At 41.1% G+C, this 22564-nt stretch overlaps 1 protein-coding gene across 4 annotated transcripts in view; it reads left to right on the top strand.

The window, feature by feature from the left end:
• Positions 1 to 2524: 2524 nt before the first annotated feature.
• ZNF131 (zinc finger protein 131) overlaps positions 2525 to 22564 on the top strand; it is a 33749-nt gene continuing 13709 nt past the window's right edge. Inside the window, exons 1-6 of one of the 4 annotated variants that reach the window (XM_026649075.1) lie at positions 2525 to 2589; positions 9569 to 9707; positions 11228 to 11329; positions 11898 to 12042; positions 15390 to 15753; positions 15856 to 16078. In XM_026649075.1, the coding sequence (XP_026504860.1) occupies positions 9584 to 9707; positions 11228 to 11329; positions 11898 to 12042; positions 15390 to 15753; positions 15856 to 16078 (958 nt within the window). In that variant the 5' untranslated portion in view covers positions 2525 to 2589; positions 9569 to 9583. The other 3 variants (XM_026649072.1, XM_026649074.2, XM_026649073.1) reach the window with 3 other exon arrangements.

Consider the following 22564-nt stretch of genomic DNA (forward strand, 5'->3'; position numbering starts at 1 on the left):
CCTTATGGTTGAACTATTGTTGGTTTCACATTTTTCCCAGTACAGTGCCAGGAATTGCATCTCTCCTACTGAAGGTTATTAATTTGACATTAAATTACAATTAGTTGGCACAAATAAAGCTATGGCAACCATTCTGTGTTTTTATGTTATGAACAAAATAGGCTATTGAACAGCTGCTGGAAGCTTTGAATACCTAGGAATGCAGGTTTTGCCAAGGACTATTTAAAAATGGTCAGTTGAATTTCACTGAATTTTCATTTTGTTTTATGTTAGTAGGATTTGTTCACTAACATAGTTAAAGTACAAGCAATTATTCCAGCTGTGAATGGGAAGCAGAGCCCCAAAATAAGGGAGCCCAGGCAGCTACTGCCCTTGGGAAAGGAGCAACAGCCAAATGGCCATTAAAGATGAGCTCATTAACATCAATTTTCCAAGTGAGCACATACGAACTTGTCATAATAGCCACGAAGTCTGTGGGAAAGCTTATGAATGTGCTCCTTTTCTGTTAATAGCCTAGATGTGCAGCCTTAATAACTAGCTTCACATTGCTGGGATTGTGACTGGGTGTGGGATGGTTGGTTGATTGATTGGTGTTTATAGTGCCTGTGATATTGCAATCCTGTGTAGTAGCTTCAGGGACCATTGTAGTACATTTATGAATTATTTATATATGACTGTGTTCTACTCCATGGGGGAGAATTACCGCAACTCCACAGGGATTATTAAACAGCAGGGATTACCACAGGGATTATTAAACCACTCCAGAGAAGCACCACCTTTTGGAGTAGTTTATATAGAATCATAGAATATCAGAGTTGGAAGGGACCTCAGGAGGTCATCTAGTCCAACCCCCTGCTCAAAGCAGGACCAATCCCCAACTAAATCAATACACACACACACACCAGTACTGGGTTTTCCAAAACTAGGAAACAAAAAAAAAAAAAAACAGGCTTTTGGTATAAAAGGGTGACCTGGAACTGACTTGCAGTCTTCCTTTGACTCAGTAGACAGGACCTTTGGTCCTAAGCAGACATCAACTCTGAAGAGCTCAAAGGGGTGTTGGCCTCCCAGATTCCCCACGTGCAAGTTGGGTGATTTCTGGTATGTTTAGTAAGAGTCCAAGAACTTTTAATTGTATTTTTGTTTTCTCTGTAATGCTTTTGTCCTATGAATAAATATACATTGCTTTGGAAGAGCTGTGTGGTAACTTGTAATGGCTGACCCACACTGGTCATTGTCCTCAGAGAAAGCACAGCCCAGAGTTGGTCTTTAGCAGCTTGGCTTGCTGAGGCTATCACGGTGTATGGGACGGGGCTGTGCAGCCCTTAAACCCCAGTCAGAAAGGACTGGAACATAAGGGCCCTGCCCAGAGACAGGTGACTGCGGGAGGCTTGAGACCTGGCTGGGCACTCCTGGAGGGGGAAATGGTAATACACATGTTCTTATGCTGAAATTGTGACATTGTCTACTCGTTTTCCCCCCCTCCTGGGCACTGAAATGTTATGTCCTTTTGAGTCATCTAAGGCCTGGTCTATACTATGAAATTAGGTTGATATAAGTACATCACTCAGGGGTGTAAAAATCCACGTCTGAGCGACAGTTAAACCAGCCTAACACCAGGCACAGACAGCACTAGGTTGACAGGAGAGTTCTCCAGTGGACCAAGCTACCCCTTTTCATGGAGATGAAGTACCTGCACTGAGAGGAGAAACTCCCCCATCGGTGTAGGTAGCATCTGCACCCAAGCTGTGCAGCTGCACTACTGCAGCATTTTAAGTGTAGACAAGCTGTCAACAAGGCTTATAGCTACTAGTAGACGCACCTCGACTCTAACCTCCTTCTCCTGGAGGAATAACGTGCTGTTTAATGGGTGTGGTGTTGGTGCTACAGGGGAGAGGGTTAGGCGCAGATGCCAATGTTGGTAGCAGGCTCATGGGCGGCCAGTGAACTTGGGGAGGCTAGCTCCATACCCTTGCCTGAATGGGGGGCTAAACAAAATTAAAGTTAAAAAGAATCAGAGCAGGAAACTTCAAACACGCTGGAAATACTTTATCACGGGGAAGGTTTTCGGCACCGCTCACCCAAACGGGCAGCGATGGGGCCGAGACGGCAGCAGGCCGGAGGGCTGGTCGAGTGGGACTAGAACGGGGACTGTGCCCTGATGAGACACGTGGACCTTCGCTAGGGAACAGAGAGCAGCCTCTGGGGCACATCTAGGCGCCGCCCCGCTTCCCCCGGCACAGCACCCCGCACGAACAAGGGCGCGGGTCTGGCAAGGCGGGCGGACGGGCGCCCAGGGAGCCCCGCTTCTCCATCCCATCCCACAGCAGCGTACTCGTGAACTCATCCCGCAGCTCCCAGAATGCAACGCGCCACGCCATTCCTGGCGGAGACTACAACTCCCAGCGTCCCCCGGGCCAGCTGGTCCCAAGCGCCCTGTTGTGCTAAAGGTCATCGCTCCGTCACTTCCGGTTCGCGGTGCAGGCCGGGAATGCGAGTCGCGATTGGCCGGCGCCCGCCCCGCTTTTCGGCAAGCTGGGGGAGCAGGAAGCGGCAGAGCCGGCGAGACGGGGCGAGGGGCTCCTCGCGGTGAGTACCAGGCGGAACGCCCATCCCCCTTCGGGGCGCGCGCGTCTCCGGGGTGCGACCCCGGCTAGGAGAGGGATTGAAAAGGGATCGATTTAATGCGCGCTTTGATGACGTAATAACGACTACAGGGCCCAAGGTGCCGCCAGATGCCGGGTTCGGGCTGTTCCTTCCTTCCGCCCGCCTCGGGGTGGGGGCCCGGCTGCGCCCAGTCCCCCCTCGTAGTAGCCTGGTAGCCCGTCGTTCTCTCGCCGAGTTATCCGCCACCCGCGGGCGCTCCACACGTCTAGGCCTTCCGCCTTCCCCAGCTTCTGGCTCTTAGCGAACGCCCATTGGCTCCGTCTCCTGCCGTGGTGTCACCCACTTCCCTGTGATTGGCTGGAGTGTATTTGATTGGCAGCAAGATTTCCCTATTGGGGTCGGGAGTTGAGGCCATGTGACCAGCACTGGGCTGGGGCGCCGAGGTTCGAACCGTGGGAAGCTGCGCTCTTTGGGCACGTGGCAGCCCCACCTGAATGAAGACACAGTAGGGAGAGGATGGTGTCTTACCCTGCACAATGCTGCAGAGGAGACTGTAATGCATTGCACACTGCCATGTGCTTTCTTGAGGGGTTGCAGGAGGGAATATGGCCTTGTATATGTTAATGCTTAAATGAGGATGGCACAATGAGCTTAGAGTCAAGGTGCTTCCATGAGCTGTACATTCCCATAAAGCAGAGGATGGCTGCAATAAACTGTTCTAGATTTGTTTGACATGGTTCTTTGCCATTGTGACAGCATACACTGGACAGTTTGGTGCAGTGCCCTTCTTTAGGAAGAAACATTTGTAATTCTAATTATTTAATCAGAGTGGAATTTGTTTCTTTTCTATTGATTAGCATGCAGCTCTTAGTGAATGACAGTTCAAATAGACCTATGATCAAAAAGTATCTTGTTATTGCTGACAAGATTAATGCTGCACATGCATCCTGGCTTTTGAGCTAATAGATAACATAACAAGCTACATCTTTATTTAGTGATCACTAACTGATTTATCCTGCCATCATTACTTCTCTCACTTTTATTTTAGCAGTTCCTATCTATGTGTATTTATAGATTAGATACTACAGGGATATAAGCAAACACTGAGTTTCAACATATTTCTTGTAATAATGCTGTCCTTCTGTCTTTCAATTTATTAAGAGATTCATTCTTTAGATTAATTAATATATATATTTTTATATATATTCCAGTATTCCACTTTAGCGTATACATATCACTCTAAAACTGTATGAGTCTTAGGGAATGAAGTGAAATATACAAAGCTCTGTTCTTCTATAAGTTAGAGAATTTGCCTTCAGAACAATGAGCTGGGAATAAGCCCAGTTTGGAAAGTTTTTTGGGGCTTTCAGACAGTTTTGAAGATAGGAAGCATTCTACCTCTTACCCCCCATTATGGAGATCAATTACTGTTCTTTGTTTCTGGGGATACTTTACATATGTTCTGCATTTTTGCACTTTGGTATCGCTTGGGGATATTTTGCATATAGTTTGAACTTCCACAAGAGAAAAACATGGTGCACCATGTAATGGACAAGAACCTTCCAAAGCATGCAGTGAAGCATGATTCATTTGAGGTAAATTCACTGCTGATGTAGGTTGGTGAAACTCCATTAGTTTCAGTGGAGTTGAGACTGCTTATGGCAGGAAATAATTTGTTCCCATCACTGCATTTTTTTTCAGTTTGTAAATCTCTGCCGACCTGCAACTATAAAGATAAGAAAAATACTAAATAAAATGCAAAAAAAACCTCCAAATCCAAATGAGTTATAATAGTGATCTGATGCCATGTGAGGAAAAGAACATTGTCATTACTGTCCACTCAAGCCAAACATGATAAGGCATTACTATTGTGTTCTGTGGAAGTGGTAAAATACACACAGAAGTAAGGGGGCAATGGTGTTAAAAAGGGGTTATATTACCTGTTATCTGAGTACAGCAAAGGGACCATTTCTTATTCACTTATCAAGCTGTCAGCTCCCTCCTCCGATCAATCCATGATGCCAGCCTGTATTGCCCACTTGCTAAATTTTCAAACAAGAATCTCGGTGCTTTCTCCCATGCTGCCCCTTACACCTGGAGGAGTTTCCCAGATACATGTGCAAAGTTACTCCATTGTCCTTCTTCAAAACCCTCCTTATATCTCTCCTTTTCCATGATGCCTATGGGTACAAGACCCATCTATCATGCTGGCCAATATTGTTTCCTTCTGTTTCCCCATCTCTCTGCATCCATCTTTTGGCTCTTCTTTTAAACTTAGATTGAACTCTTTGGAGCAGGAATTGTCTGTTTTGTTTGTACTGCACCTAGCACAATGAGGTTCTGGTCCATGACTAGGGTTTCTAGTAATAATAATAATAATAAAAGTGTTTAAATAAATTTACACCAGCATATACATATTTGACTATAAGTATTTACTTAAGTTATTCTGAGGTGGATTTGAACTACCAATTACTACAAAGATCTTCAGTCGTACTACTTTGTGGTGAGATTTGATCAGATCATACAAGTTAAGCAGTAGTAAGTAGGTACTTGTTTGGGAGACTTCCTATGAAAACCTGGGTGGGGAAACACAGTAGTTGACACTGATTTTGGAGTCAGTACTCAACACCATGCTGCTTTGTTGAGGAGATACTGCGCTGCTGGAGATGCTGCTGGAGGTGATAGAGAAAAGTCATTAAAGATTCCATTGTGTTTTGTAGCATGAAGCACTGATACATATATCAAATAGACTAATTTAAATCCTTATTAGCTGCATATGTAGTGCAATGTATAAGGCCCAAGGAGACTCCTGGTAGTTTGTGTGAGGACCTGCAAGCTTCAAAGTCTTGGAGCGGCAGCCTCGCTAACTTGAACTAATTTCCATTTCTGAGATAACAGAGAGAGTATGGTATAATCCCTGTGTAATACACTGCTGCATTTTAATAAACAGTGAGAGGGAATCTTAGGCACTTGAGTCATAGAACTAGAGATGCAACTGCAGCTGGCAGGAAGACAGAGAGCTGCACCCTAGAATAATCTCCACTTACTGCATAGACATCCCAAATTGTATAGAAATAGGATATTTTTAGCGCCATTACTTAGTTTTTATAGATTCTCCATTGTTTCCTTTGTGTCTGGGAAATATTTGTGTCAGAAAAACCACTGTCACAATTGCCACTAGTTGGCACCCTTACTGGCAGTGTCAGCAGTTTGTAAGGATTGAATGGGCATGGAGAATGGACTAATCTCTTACTCTGAGAGGTAGTCTGCCTGATCTGAGGGGTAGCTTTCACTCCCACTATGTTTACTAGATATGCTCTTTGGATAAATCGATGGCTTTTGACTTCCAGGGCTATTGGCCTGACACCTCTCACATAAACTAAATTCACACTTTTTGTGTGTGTGTGTGTAATGTATGAGCTGAGTTTTGCTGATTATCTGTCCTTCCTTTCACAGGAGTGGTGATAAAGAGCATAGTTTTAGGTTTAGTTAGCATTTTATCTGTATATTCCCACCCCTCCACCTTGGGGAAAAATGAATAATAATTTCACCCTGTGGTCTAAGAAGAAAAACTGCTGTTTGGAGAATAAATGCGATATCCTGGGTGTCCTGTCAAAATTTATGCTTTGATCATTTATTTTGTCTACCTAAATTAAATTTTCCCCCTATTGGTACACTGAATACTTCACTTGGTATTCCAAAGTTTTATTGTTTTACTGTGTGCTTGTTATACTGTTGCTGTGCTCAAACTCAGAGGTAGTATTTCACTGGTATCGTTTGGGATTTGGGATCTTTCAGGATGAAGGTCATTATTATTAGTTTATCTATCTGCTGTGTTTTTGAGTTTACCTGTGAGACACACAATGATTTATGAAAGCCACAACAGACACATTGTTAATGAGGATTAGGAATAATACAAGTCTTTTCCAAAATAATTTCAAAGCATTGTATTACTTTATGATAAATTATCACTTGCTATCAAATGCATTTCAACCTATGGAAATAAATCCTTCATAAGGTGTGAGTGTGATCACCTGGCTTATGTAATTCACAGGAATTGGGGTACTCCTGACAACTCTGAGAACTAGTAATGGAAGCATGGAGCTAACTTGTCAGACTGATTCTTAACCGTTGAGGTTTGTACTATTACTCCATGGATGAGGAAAATGCAGCAATGAGGAAAAGATACAAAAAGTTTGGAAAAAGCAATTTCTGGAGGTTAAACTGCTTTTGAATATATGGAAGTTATAAGAGCTGGGATTTGGGGGGTTTTCCTGTGGTTTTACATTAGCAGAATCCTAGTGGAATTTTACCTGTAATTCCAAGTTGCCTGTCTATTTAATATGTATCTTAGTTTCTACTTCTTATGGTAGACATAGCGATAGCGAACAGAAATAGATTTCTTTAAGCAAACATTTTTATTTTTTCTGTTTGATGAGTTGGACAAATTAAAAAAAAAAAAAATAAAAAAAAAAAAAAAAAAAAAAACAAAAACACCCCAAGGAGGGATCTGTTCTATGGAGAAATAGGATAGCAACAGCTTTTCACCAACTGGCATCTGCAAAGCCTAATCCTATGCCTAGAGACAAAATGTCTCCTTATCATAACAATAGAGTTTTGTCCCAGGCTTCCACTCCACCTTTTTATTTCCATCCCACTCCACTCCAAGACCCAAGCATATTAAATACTTCCTCACCCTCCAGCAGCCATGTATGAGGTCTTGTCTATACTTGAAATGCTACAGCACTTCAGTGTAGACGCTATTTGTGCCAATGAGAGGGGTTCTCCTGTTGCAATAGGTCTCAAACTGGGGGTCATGACCCCTCAGGGGGTCACGAGGTTATTACATGGGGATTGCAAGCTGTCAGCCCTCAGCCCCTCATTTATAATAGTGATATATAAATTTTTTTTTAGTATTTTTGATTTATAAGGGGGGGTCACACTCAGAGGCTTGCTGTGTGAAAGGGCTCACCAATACAAAAGTTTGAGAACCACTGCAACAGGTAATCTACCTCACCGAGAAGCAATAGCTAGGTCAATGGACAAAAATTTCCGTTGATCTAGTGCTGTCTACAAGGGGGCTTAGGTTGGCTTAACTATGTAACTTGGGTATAAATTTTTCACACTCCTAAGTGATGTAGCTGAGCTAACCTTCCTTCTTAGTGTAGATCAGGCCTGAGAGTTAGCAAGCTTGGTAATGTCAGATGGATAGTAATGGGTAGGCTCAAGGGATCGGCTCATGTTCAAAGGAGGAGGCCCTCTGATTCTAGTTGAGGAAAACCAGGCATTTAGATTAATTGTGAAGACTTTCTTCTAATCTTTCATGGAACTCTGTGGATCTCCACTTTGTGCACCCACACCATATGCTTCTGTTACTGCAGCCACCATGATACTGGAGCTGGCAATGCATCTCTAGTTTAATGTAAGATACTCTCTCTTCTGTTGTTCTCCCACATGCTATTCCCCCACGTACTTAGCACCTAAGTACAGATTAATCACTAACTATAGATATGAAATTTCATGAAGGAAACATCTTTGATGTGACTATTGCCTGGCACCCTATCCCCAAGCAGGAGAAAAGGTACAAAGACTCCATAAAGACACATTCAAACTTGGTATCTTTGTCTTCTGTCTGGAACCAATTGTTCTTTGAGCTGAATTAAGTTCACTCAAAAGACATTAAGTTCCTGCATTGGTTCAGATTTGCTTCTGAAGAAAGTTTGGGGCTGCAGCAGAGGGCTTTCCTTTCGACACCCTTCAGTAGTGGGAGTCTTCTTGGGAACTCATTTTGTACAGTTCCACAACTCAGAAAAGCCCTAGGTTAGGTGCAGAGGCTTATTCCAAATTTCTTTGCTGCTGTACCCCACAGAATATTTCTGCTTAAATAGAGCCTTAAAGGATTTAAGAAGGAGATTCTCCTCTCAGATTCACCTGGTTGAATTGAGCAGAATGATTTTATACTTCTAACATATGAAGAGCTCCCATGGGCCTCTGTGTGAGAGCCACACCTGTAGGGGGAATAGAACATCACAGATGGGTACTGCCATGCAGATCTGAAAGAAGAATTTTGCCTAAAGTTATTTGATTGAAATGCTTGCAGTTGTAATTATCTGGCCTGTCTCTCCAAAGGTATTAACACATACCCAGCAGATTAACATCCATTGTCCATGTTTTAGGGTAGATTTTCATGATCTTTTCTGGTTGGTGACCCCTTAAAGTCAAAACCTTTCACAGCCCTCTTCCACTTACTATAAAAGTATCAGATAAGCCTGTATGACTTATTTGTGTGTATATTTTGAGAGGTTGATAGAGAATAGTAGATCCGGAACAGTAGGGTTGTGCGGGAAGTGGGGGAGTGAGATTTTCTTTGCTTTAGATAGTAACCAAATTTTCAATCCTTTGCAACTCCCCTGAACTCGTAGGTGAAGAAACATTTCCTTAGTGGATACCTACTTCCTTCATTCCTCTACCTTCTTTAAACATCTTCTCTTCACTGAATAGAAAATTAACTTAATCTGTGAGAGTATTGAAGAGCCATCCTGCCATCAAATGGATTAGCAGAGTTCCTCAAAGTAACCGTATCAAGATGCTAGTATTAGCTTGCCAAATCTTTGTTGAAATTGCAATAATGTTTCCGCCCCTTCTGATTGCTTTGAGGGAGGCAGATTTCTTTGCAATTTATAGAATGAAGAAGTAGACTTGCAAAAGTTTTAGTCTCTAATGTCTATAATAAAGCCATGTTTCTTTTTTGTTTATCGTAGTACCTCCTATCTGCAAGCTAAATTGAGGTATACCTATTGTTGATCTAATTTGGTAGTTATTAACAATCACATTACTCTATTTTTTAAACACTGAATTTAATTAAAGCGTTATGCTAATTAGTTCATGTTTGTATGACACATTGAAGATGTAAAACATTGAGTACTGCAGTATTCTTAACTTTATTAATAATCTTTTGTAGAATGGTCAATTCACTATGGAAGCCGAAGAAACGATGGAATGCATTCAAGAATTCCCAGAACATTATAAAGTTATTTTGGACAGACTGAATGAACAGCGTGAGCAGGATCAGTTTACGGACATCACTCTGATTGTAGATGGTACGTACTATCATACCAAATCTGCTGATACACAGATGCTTTGGAATTCTTCATTTTGATTGCCATAGATCAGACAATTGAAAATAAAGCATCAATGTATTTTATTCTCAACCTGGGCAGAACACAAATTAATGTCTTCCAGTTTTATATAGCAGTACTACAAATTGCAAGTAGACTTTCATCCTGAATGATGTAGCAGATGGAACCTTTCCCTAATTTTCAGATGTTATGCTGAAATAATCAGCAGCATTGAATAATAGTGGTGTTTGTTTACTAGTGTTCATAGCAAAACAGAAATTCAGAATTAATTTCTTAATGCTTTGTCTAAACCAGCCTAGACAGGAAGACTTACGCCCACCATCAGCAGATGTAGATAGAAGGGGGGAAATAGCAAAACTCTTGTAACCTCATTTCCCTTCTTTAAAAGGACAGTCTGGTTGAACTCAGTTCTTTTCCTGTCCCTACCAGGTGGAGATAATTCTCTGTTACCAAAGAACTAAGAACTTTGTTTTGTTTTGTTTTTCTACCATCTTTCTTTTGGTGAATTCCCTGCCTATAATCCAGTCCCTTTCTATCAGGATTAGTGCTTTACAGTGAAGTATTCAGTTTAGGGTTTTTTCCTTTTTCACTCACCTGAGCACTCTGAAGGGAGGAGACCGCCTAGCTTTGGTGTGTTTGGCCTCTTAGTTAGCAAGCAAAAATGGTCCCACATGTAAACAGTCCTTTGGTTTTGATATATCCTAATACTCATCATTCATACCTAAATATTCTGGTAATTGGAACCTTCTCTTTGTTACATGGAAGAAGTTGGAGCTCCGACTTTGGGTGAACAGACCCTTCTACCCTTAGGACTAATGGAAATTAAGTGTGACTGATGTCTTATGAACCACTCTTATTAATCTGAGTTAATAGAGCTTCTTTTCCAAACAAGGGGTTGGGTATACACCTCTACCTCGATATAACGCTGTCCTCAGGAGCCAAAAAATCTTACTGTGTTATAGGTGAAACCGCATTATATCGAAATTGGTTTGATCCTCCGGAGTGTGCAACCCCCCCCCCCCCCGAGCGCTGCTTTACCGCATTGTATCTGAATTCGTGTTATATCGGGTCGCGTTATATCAGAGTAGAGGTGTATATTGATAGAAACTATTTTGGAATAATTGTCCTGTTTTTTAATTGTGTTTTATTAAGTATTTCCAAATAGTTGTTAAAGATTCTGTTATGGAGGGGGTTGTGTTTACGTTTGTTGGGACTTTCATACCCTGGAACTGGAGGACTCTTGCATAACTCAGCCTGAGGGGAAGCAATTAAACATGCTGAAAGCTATATGGGTCAGTGAAGGCCCAGGAAAATGTCTGCAGTAACATACCATGCAACAAAGGGCATGCTCAGATTGCACTCTGCTACAATGTCTTCACATTCTGAATTCTGCAGCTTTCTTTATTCTGAACCCATTAGCATCTAGCATGAATGCATGTATGTTGACTCAAAACATTTGATTTTTATCCATTTCCTTTTAGGTCACCATTTCAAAGCTCATAAGGCTGTCCTTGCTGCCTGCAGCCAGTTCTTCTACAAATTCTTCCAAGATTTCACTCAGGAGCCTTTGGTAGAGATAGAAGGTAACCTGTTGATATGACTTGTATGACCAAAATACTTATAGTTCTGTAATGTTAGTGATACAGATTAATATGCAGGCTTTAGTGGTACTAACCACCTTGTCAAGACCTAGCTCAGTGGTGGTTGTGAGGTAGCTAATGCCACCAGAAGGCAGCTTCTTTCAAAGATAACATCTGAAGGAACAATTTTGAGGAGAGGCTTTTTTCGGTGGCAGTAGACACACGATGGAGACTGCTGTCTCTCTAAACTTCAGTACTAGCCACTTTAGCAGAAGGGGACTAGCAACCTTTCCAGTGATGAAGATAATGATATGTTTTACATTATGGGACCTATAGTTCTACTATTAAACATGGCACAAACCTGAAGAAGCTGCATCAGACTCCATTGCATGCAGCTGTAGACTTTCTGAAGCCTATGAGAACATCTCATGAAGGTGATCTGCAAAAACCAATAAGCAGGACATTGTGAACTAAAATCTAGATGGTGAAAGATTTGTTAGCAAAATTTACTTCTTATACATGTAAAATCTGAAGAATTGCAAAAAACAAATGTATATTTACTTCTAAACAGGTGTAAGTAACATGGCATTTCGACACTTAATTGAGTTCACCTACACAGCAAAATTAATGGTCCAAGGTGAAGAAGAAGCAAATGATGTTTGGAAAGCAGCTGAGTATCTACAGATGTTAGAAGCTATTAAAGCACTTGAAATCAGGTAAGCATGTCGTTTTTCCATTCATATTCTAGAAACATGGAATACAATATCTGAGGAAGATTCTTGGCAGGGTTGGTTGCCAATATTGTACAGCACTGTTTCTTCTCCTCCTGGAACCTGAGTAGTAGCTGTAGAGTCCTCATCCACCTCTTCTTCCCAAAGTCTGTAGCCTCCTCCTATGAGGGTGTGATGGAAACCATAAAGGGTAAAACTGAGCCTCAAACTCTGTGAGCTGGAACTTGGTGTCAGGGGACATGGCTCGCAAAGCCTAAGAATGTGTGAGAAAAACAGAGTACAACCCGTGGGTGCCCTTCCCTTCTCACTGCTCTCCGGAGGACCTTCTCTGCCTTCCCATTCTTGGAGTTCTGCTGTAATCTTCCCTTTGGCTATAAGCACTGTTTCTCTCTCTATGAGAAGGAAGCCCATAACAGCCACCCCTACTTCCCATTCTGGAATTCACACAGGAGTTTCTGCAAGCTTGAGAAACATGAGGGGAAGCTGCTGTTTCCTTCCTATCCCACCACAAGGGTCTTTTCCACACCAGATAACATGTTCATTAACATTCAGCATAGTGGAGAGCAGACATAGGCCTATAATTCCTGCAGTAGTAGTATTTACACATACTGTATTACTTTGCTTTATTAAAAAAAAGTTAAATAAAGCTTGGTCACACTGCAGACTAGAAGCAGGGTTTTCAACATCAATATTTATTTTAAAATATTTGCCCTACGCTTAAACTTTGCTGCCAATAAATATAGGGAAGAAGTATGGTCTTGTGGTAATAGCTGGGATTGGAATCAAGACTGCACAACTTCACTCTTGGATCGAAAAGACACTATCAGGATAAAAATGCATATTAAAGGACAAAAAAGTTACTTGTATTGTAAATAGCTGCTGAGATTATTCACACTGAAAATAGTATAAAGCTAATATTACTACAGTAGAACTTCAGAGTTACGAACACCAGAGTTATGAACTGACCAGTCAACCACACATCTCATTTGGAACCGGAAGTATGCAATCAGGCAGCAACAGAGACCAAAAAAAAATCAAATACAGTACTGTGTTAAGCATAAACTACTAAAGAAATAAAGGGAAAGTAGCATTTTTGTTCTTTATAGTAAAGTTTCAAAGCTGTATTAAGTCAGTGTTCAGTTGTAAACTTTTGAAAGAACCACCAGAAAGTTTTGTTCAGTTACAAACGTTTCAGAGTTATGAACAACCTCCATTCCCGAGATGTTTGTCACTCTGAGGTTCTACTGTATTTACAGTTCCTTTACTTATTACAATTCTCTCAGCTTGGAAAATAGAGAGAGTATAGTAGAGTTTTATTTAGGGCCAGTTTCAGGATCTAAGGCAATAATGTAATGTTACAATAATTTGGGTTGCTAAAGTTGCAAGGAAATTACTATTTGCTTTAAAATACAAAAAACTTGTTTAGTAGTTTTAGGAATATTTTAATTAATCTTGGATTTAGTTTCTTCAAAAATAAGTTTTTTACAGCATTTTGGAGCTAAATTTAACTGGACAGTGTCCATTTAATTTCACTGTTTACCCATCTCTAAACAAGGTGTTGAGGCAAAAATAATATTTTATAATGTTACTAAAGCGGGGCCGAATTTTTCAGATGAAACTTTTTTTCACTGAAAAATATAGATAATGGGTTGATTAAAGCATTTTGAAAATTCATATACATTTTGGCAAATTGTTCCAGCTAAAATAAAAAAAAAAATTGGGAATGTTGAAACAAACCATTTCAACATCAAAAAGGAACATTTTGATTTTTCAGACTACATTCACAAGGGGATTTGGGCCCATTGATGGAGGTGACATTGTCCTCCTTATGCCATATATTCATTGGAGCAGGGATGGAACATGGATATTCCCCCTCCTCCCAGGTGAGTGCCCTAACCACAGGCCACCACCATCACCTCCTCCTCTGTTTTTTTAATTCCTTTGCTTTTTATTAAAAGGCCCAGACAAAATGTTTCTGACTTCCAATTCACTGAACATTCTGGAAACCTGAACTGATTTTTTTTTCTGAATTTTCAGAATGGCCAAAAATCCATTATTCGCACAACTCTAATGTTACTATGAGCTAAACTCCTTTGGCTTTAATGGGAGGGGAGTGTGGAGAGGGGATGCGTAGTGAGTTCCTTACCTCACAGATCTGCTAGAACCTGCATTTATTGAGCTTCAAGTCATACTAAAAAGCTCCTATTTTCTCAGGCATTTCTAAGATATTGTTTTCCATTTTATATGGATTTTATTAGTTAAATGCTATATCAAATAAAACAAAGTACATTTAGATTCTCAAATGAAATGTGCTATATAAATGCATCACAGTATGGTTTAAGCCCTCATTAACATTTTATATAAAGGGGGAAGGGATAGATTGGCCTTCGCTCTTCACTACTCTGTAAGAGAGCTGGATGCTCTTGCTTATCCTGGCTTCTTGCTTGCAGGCTGGGCTGACAGGAATTAGGATTGTGGTAAGGAAGTACCACTTTAACGGTCCACCATGCCAGCACTTACCCCTATGTTATCATTCTGTGGACTTGGAACCAGGACATAACCCTTCTCCTCCTGCCGCAACCAAAATAGTTGAATTGGTATACAACTGAGTGTGGACCAGTCCTAGACACCACATAAATCCCACCCAGTTCCTATTTTGAGAACTAAAGTCCTCGAGCTGGCCCTTTGCATAGGGGTGAATTTCACATTTAGTGCTGGGAGGCTTTGGTGCGCCGGTATAGTACGATGGATTTTGCGCTGCAGGCCTTGCAAACCAAATCCCACCACCACCATCTCCTGCTGGGTCCTTTTGGCTTCTCCACTTGTGTTCATCTACAGCAGCCAGATGTTCCTGGGATCCAACACCTTTGCTCATGGCCCTGGACTGAGGGGGGGTGTAGTTTTCACAAACATCTTACCAGTTGCAGTGTTTTCTTTTCCTTTGAGACAGACTGCATAAAATATGTGCACAACAGTAGTTCTCTTTAAAAGATGACTTATTAAAATAGAGAAAAAAGTGGAATTCTACTGTTTACTCAATATCTCTAGATTTACACTTCACATAACCTAAACTAGATAAGGCATTCTCAGCTCAGTTACAGAGGTGATGGACAATCTTAATGGTTCAGCAGTAAAGATTAAGGATTAGTGCATTCCTGAATCTACAATGTAACCGTCTGCATGGTGTTTCAGAACACGCATTCTCTTCAAACACTTTATTACTGATTTATTACATACTTTGAATAATCTCATGTGTAATTTCAGTATATTGCAGGAATTCTTATGTAGGTGGTTTTGGATCCTTACTATGTTATATTACACACACTTTACAGGAACAAAGAAAATTCGGCACCACTAGAATCAAATACAACACAAGGTAAAAATAAAACCAAAAAGAGGAAGATAGCCGAAACCTCCAATGTCATCACAGAAACATTGCCATCTGCAGAATCAGAGCCTGTTGAAATTGAGGTGGAGATTGCTGAAGGGACAATTGAAGTGGAAGATGATAGCATTGAAACCCTGGAAGAAGTAGCTTCTGCAGAACAGTCTATAAAGTATATACAGACTACGGGTACGTCAGACGAGTCTGCTTTGGCTCTTTTGGCAGATATCACCAGCAAGTACCGTCAGGGGGAAAGAAAATGCCAGATCCAAGAAGAAGGTGACAATGCAACTGATCCTACATGCAAACAGGTAGAAGGTATTGAAATTGTGGAACTTCAGCTGTCACACATGAACAATTTATTCCACTGTGAGAAATGTAACCGTTCGTTTAAATTGTTTTACCATTTCAAGGAACACATGAAAACACACTCCACTGAGAGTTACAAATGTGACATATGCAATAAAAGGTACCTACGAGAGAGTGCATTGAAACAGCACCTCACCTGTTACCACCTTGATGAAGGTGGAGCCAGCAAGAAACAAAGACCTGGCAAAAAAATACACGTATGCCAATACTGTGATAAACAGTTTGACCACTTTGGACATTTTAAAGAGCACCTTCGGAAACACACAGGTAACATTTCTGTATTTCTAGTATACATCTATTCCTTTGGTTTTGTGTTTTCCTGTTTTGTGGGACTGGGGGGAATAAGAGGGGAGTGTGTGCAAGATTTGTTACAAATATTATTTTTCTAATGCTGTATAGAATCGTGAGACTGAAGAATGCTAGAAATGGTGGGCTTCCACGAATGACTAAATGTGAACAATCTATTTACATAGCAGTGAAGGTAGATCTTAATGAATGCAACTTACTTAAAATATTGACTCACAAATTTCACTTAGCCACCTACTGAAAAATAAGCTTCCTAAAGAAATAAATGTGCTTTTAAATTTAGTATATTGTATTTGTTTCAAAAAAACAACATGCAAAGAGTGACACTCCTCTGAAAAACAAGTATCCAATTCAGGAATAAACTTGTGAAAACAAATTAACTTCCAGTTCATCAAAAAAAGTGATATTCAGTAGAAAATTCATCTGAAAAAAATAAGTCCACTAAGCAAACTTACCACACTGTATCATAAACCAGCAGAAAATTCTTAAACAAATGCCTATTAATATAGTAGTTTGGGTAAGCAAGTTATGCAAATATAGACAACATACAGTAGAAAATTAACTCTTTTGACATTTGGTATGTGATTACTTAATCCAGTGGAGTTACACTGATTAAAAAAAGCCCTATGTAACTGAGATCAGAATGTTGCTTTTAGACTACAGTGGGTCATTACATTAAAGGTAACTTTTTTGCTTTTTAAATTGCTGCTTCATTTTCCCCCTCCTTATACAGAGATTAAGTGCCTCTACCAAGCTCCCTGTGGTCCTGCTGTTAAAAGAGTTACATTTTTATTACTTTACCATATTTGCAGTATTGAGTACCATACAAATAATTTATTAGCTCTGAGTACATGTGACAATTTGCATGGGCCCTGGTCCTTCAAACACTTGAGCATATTTGTAACTTTACCTAAATGAATAGTCCAGTAACACGTTAGTGGGTAGATGTGGGGTAGCAGAACAGGTCTTCCAAAGCTACTATTCTAGGTTCTGACCTAGAACTTCTTTGCACCCTTATGTGAGATTCCTGGCCACTGGAGTAGTGGCTGCACTCCTGTCTACTTACAACTAATGTAGAAAGGGTTTGAAAAAACCTCTTCCATGTCCAAGCAGTATAGAGAGGGCTTCCATTGCACACAACTCCATCTACACCCTTTTTGCCACCACCCAGTGCTGAGCAGAGACATCAGTGGGCTTGTGTAGGCCCCTCTGTAGTGTGGTAGATTTCATCCATTATGACCAAGCTATGTATAAACTGATTATAGGTTTCTCTCTTGGAAAATGTTCATGACCGCTTTAAGGACAATATTTGGTCAAAAAGAACAGGAATACTTGTGGCACCTTAGATACTAACAAATTTATTTGAGCATAAGCTTCAGCCCACGAAAGCTTATGCTTAAATAAATTTGTTAGTCTCTAAGGTGCCACAAGTACTCCTGTTCTTTTTGCGGATACAGACTAACATGGCTGCTACTCTGAAACCTGTCAATATTTGGTCAGATTGCCACAGTAGCTGGTATGTCGTTACACCTACTTTGGTGTTCTAACAAAAGGGCTTAGTTTAATGCCATTATACAGCAAGTATGTAGAAGACATTTCCCATTTATTAATTACTGACATATCTTTCTGAATTTTCACATTAACGAAATAATTATTAGAAGGAAAGCAAAGTTGGAATGTAAAAAAGAGGCAAACAAAGTAAAAGTAGTTAAACCTTTATGTACGTTGTGCTCAGCTGGATAGTAGCACTCCACTATTGTCCATTGAGATCTGTGAAAAGACTCTAGTTGATTTCAATCATCTTTGGATCAGGCCTAGAATTTGGAGAGTACAGTGTGGCACATAGTATAAAAACTGACCTTGAAGCAGAAGATGTAATTTTCTCCCCAAGGTATTTAACACTAATAATGTCGTGCATTAACAATGACAAGATAAAAGTATATATAATGAAGTGACAAATTGACTTCAGTTGTTACAAATTAACAAATTTCCAATTAGTACTAATAACTGCATACAACTTAATCGTGGAAAAAGCTTTTCCTTTCTAGCTGAAGTTATAAGGCCAGCCATCAGCTGTCTTTGTCATAAGCTTCTAGAATGTGCTCTATGTATCTCTAAACCTAAACTGTTTTTGTTTAGATTTATCCTGTAAAGTACCAACTTCTAAAATTGTCATGGTAATTTATCAGACCAGGAAAAAGAATCCACTCACTCATCTCCTCTTCTATCATGATTTCTGATAAAGCGAAAATAATGAAATTTCAGTTGCCCATCATAAATTGCAATGGAATAGATTTTTACTGAGCTAAATTAAAGCTATGTATGTATGTATAGTAGGACTAATTTGGTATGACTCAGAATAAGAACAGTAGTTATTTGAATGAAAAAATGTAGCTTTTGTAACTAAGAGCAGTTAACTCATTATATTTGCCTAAGCATGATTTTGCTGCAAAACACTGGGGTCAGCTGACAAAAAGAGGGCCTGAACACCTACAACTCCCACTGCCTTTACTGGGAATTATGGATGCTCAGTGTCTCTAAGCATTGGGGTCTTCCTGAATTTTTAACTAAATAAAATTGATGGGGGTCTCTAAATCAGTTTATCACTTCATTAACAAATGAGAGTTAAATAGTCAGATGCACTGTAACTAGGATTGAAAGAACTTTTTGCAGGCTTTTTTAATTATTATTATTTTTAGGATTTAGACTATTTGAAAAAACTAAAAGATTTTTTTAAATGAGCCTCTTCGTATCCTATATTTATGTACAATAGCCTTCTAAAAGATTTTTATATAAAAAAAACTCTATAATTTCTAATGTTAATAATTGGGTAGGGCAAAAAAGATAATGCTCAAAATTGCGGAGGAAAGACAGGTAATGCACAAAAGTAGGAAATGAGATTCAGAGAAGCTTTATAATCTTGGTGAAAATATTAAAGGCAAAAAATAGTTCCTGGAGAAGTACCAGAAGCTGACTTATTTTGCTTGCACTGTGGCATTGGTGGGCAACCTGCAGCCCACGAGCTGAACGGAGTCCGTCAGGGTAATCCGCTGGTGGGCCGCGAAAGAGTGTTTACATTGACTGTCCGCAGGCACGGCCACCCGCAGCTCCGAGTGGCTGCTGTTTGCCATTACTGGCCAATAGCAGTTGCGGGAAGCGGCGGCCAGCACGTCCCTGTGGCCCACACCACTTCCCGCAGCTTCCATTGGCCGGGAACAGCAAACCGTGACCACTGGGAGCTGCGGGCGGCCATGCCTGCGGACGGTCAATGTAAACACTGTTCGGCCCGCCAGCGGATTACCCTGACGGACTGCAGGTTGCCCACCACTGCTTTTTGTGGAAATAGATCATATTCAGGGAAAGCTGGTGGAGAGGGCTAATGATACTGTAACAAAGATTAGACTTCTTGAAGTACAATAATCAGTTTCTGTTTCTACTTCAGTAGTGAATCTATATAGTAGTCATAGCACAAGGAGTACTCTGTCAAACTTGGGTAAGATTGTCCATAAAAGCATGTGGGGAAAACGGACAGTTTGTGAAACCTTCAGTTAATATTCTTAGAAACTTTACTTTATAAATAGTGTCACATATGTTTCTGAGAAATCCAAAATAACTGGGTTCACTGTAACTTTCCACTCTCTAGACCTAATTTAAATATTAATGCAGTAACTTATTGGTTAAAGATGCATTCCTTTGTATTTTGTAATCTTAAACAAACAAAAAGTCAATGTGTATAGCTACTTGCTTGGGTCAGTTTCGTCCTGGCTATGGACAAAGATCAGGTGCTGACTCAAATCTATCAGCTGCCTTCGAATGAGAGCGGATTTGCTGAAGCTCAGTCTGGATACGACAAGTATGCTTGTACGTTGGTTGAAGCAATAGAAAGAAATGACAGTTTGTCATATTTGCGGAAGTTTGGCCACTGTTTTTGTTACTGGGATTTTCAGCCCTGGGGGTCGTGTTGACTCCTTGCCTGCGCTTGGAGTTCCTGGTGGCAGCAATGAGCAAGAGCGCAGTTCTAGTTTCACTTGACAAGCAGGTTGCAAACTTTTGGGGGGGGGGCTTAGGGGGCATCAGACTTTGCCTCAGTTGTCCGTGATGATGTCATCTTGAGATTATTACTGCAATGTGCTGTACATAAGAATATACTTGAAGACTGTTAAAGAACTTCAGCTATAATAGAATGAGACTGCCCACTCATTGAGCGGTTTGCTCCGGGTGCACGTGTAAATCAGTCTTGGATTCGATTGGATTACAGATGAAGTTCAAAGTGTGGGTTTGGCCTGATTTGATTGTGCTCTTGGTCTCCACTCTGGAACTTACTCTCCTTTCCTACATATGCTCCTGACATTGCTTCTGCAAAGCCCAGAATTGTTGACCTGCAAGACTGATGGCAATTTGTTGCCAAGGAACTGCAGTGGAACAGAGGTCCCTTGGTGTAGTCTTGGCACAGGGCCTAGGCATAGGTTATCCCTGACCCCCAACACATCCCCCTACAATCCATATAGCTCTTTGGGCTGAGGATGAATAATGTGCAGATTGTTGGGGTCTATTCCTTGTTTCTCTGGGGTTTCCAATCCTCCTGCAGAAGAGACTATTTGGGCTAAAGTTCATGTGCCCAACTCTTTGTGTCCACTGCCATTCTTGTCTGATTAGAGATCCTGGGATTTGGATTGTATGTTGATGGTGAATAGATTCCAACAGTTCCTTTTAATTTTCTATGAACATTAAGATGTTACTATTTAATATTTCACTATTTTTACTTAATGTTTTCCTTCTGATCTTATTTTTACTGTGGTTCTCAATCCCATTTTCAAAAGTGATTTAGGCACTCCCTGGGACTTGCGCTCCTAAGTCACGTAGGCACTTTTGAAAATTTTTGCCAAGTGACTGACGCCCATTTAAATTTCAGTCCTAGCTAGAGTAACTGCAAATGCTGTTGTACGTGTAAATGTCTTATCTTCTTTGGAATTTTACTTAACAATTTGTTTCAGATATTCTAGAATCATAGAAATGTAGGGTTGGAAGGGAACTTGAGAGGATATCTAGTTCAGGGGTTCTCACACAAATATTTTGGGGGCCCCAGAGTGTGGCCACCAACTCCTGCTGGTGGCTGCTCTGACAATTAATTAAGTATTTTAGGAAAAACAAATAAATATCCACATATACCTGTCCAAATTATTGTGATGTATTTATGTATGGTGGTTGTTTATTGAAGACTCAATAATAACAACAATGTGCAGTTGCCTCTATTCTTTACTGGATCTAAACAGAATAGAAACACAAATAAGGTGGTTTGTCTTTTTTGTTGTTTTCTGTTGCTTTTTTTGGTTGCTTATTATTTTTAGACTTGCTAGCTAGTAAGTCTGCTGCTGTGAAAAGTGATACTTTTACGTTAATATCACTTTTCACAGCTTCCCAGCAAGCTATTAAGTCTGTTGTGAAAAATGATATTAACAAACATACAAATCTAACATTTCACAGCAGACTTACTCAGCCCCAGCAAGCCCGGGGTCAAATTAAGCCTTGGATGGGGAGGTGGGTAGGGAGGCATTGGGGCCAGGGGTAATGGAGGGATGGATGGGAGGACGGGGGAGGCAGCAGGTGCCAGGGGCAATGGCGGGGTGAGCCTTGGCAAGCACCCGCCGTCATGGGGCTGGGGTTGGGGGCCGAGCTGAGCCTGGGGCCTGAACCCGAAACCCCGTGGCCAGATCCTGGGTCACGAACCTGAAGCCCCGCAACTAGATCAAGGGCTGAGCCCAAAGCCCTGTGGCTGGATCCCAGGGCTGGGGCCAAACCTGAAGCCCTGCAGTCAGGAGACGGAGCCTGCCACCACATGGCTGAAGCCCGGGGATGGAGCAGGCAGCAGGGGCCAGATGAGATGGCGGGGGGGGGTGAGCCCGAGGTTGGAGCCCACCACCACGTGGGCGAGGGATGGAACCTGAAACCCCACAGATGGAATCTGGGGCCCGTGGCAGAGTCCAAGGTCCCTGGCCCAGATGGCTAGTTCCACATCGGGGAAGATGGGGAACTCGCTGTCTGTCTGCTCCTCCAGAGTTTGTGTCTCCAGGAGGAGGGCAGGGCTCAAAGCCCTGCTGGCAGCCCTGGGGGAGGGGCCTCTGCTTCTTCCCCACCCCCCAATCACCTTCCAGGAGGCTTTGGCCACAAGAAAAACCCCTGGTGGCCACATGCAGTGGCCGTATTTGAGAAATACTCTAGTTCATTCTCCAGCACTGAGGCAGGACCAAGTTAAACCTAAACCATCCTTGACAGGTGTTTGCCTAACCTATTCTTAAAAACTTCCAATGACAAAGATTCCACAACCTCCCTTGGAAGCCAGAATTTAACTATTCTTGTAGTTAGAATTTTTTCCCCCTCATATCTATCCTAAATCTCCTTTGCTACAGATAAAGCCCATTCATAGATTCTAGGACTGGAAGGGACCTC

This window comes from Terrapene carolina, unplaced genomic scaffold (genome assembly GCF_002925995.2).
Source record: "Terrapene carolina triunguis isolate 2854851 unplaced genomic scaffold, T_m_triunguis-2.0 Scaffold69, whole genome shotgun sequence".
Classification (NCBI taxonomy): Eukaryota; Metazoa; Chordata; order Testudines; family Emydidae; genus Terrapene; species Terrapene triunguis.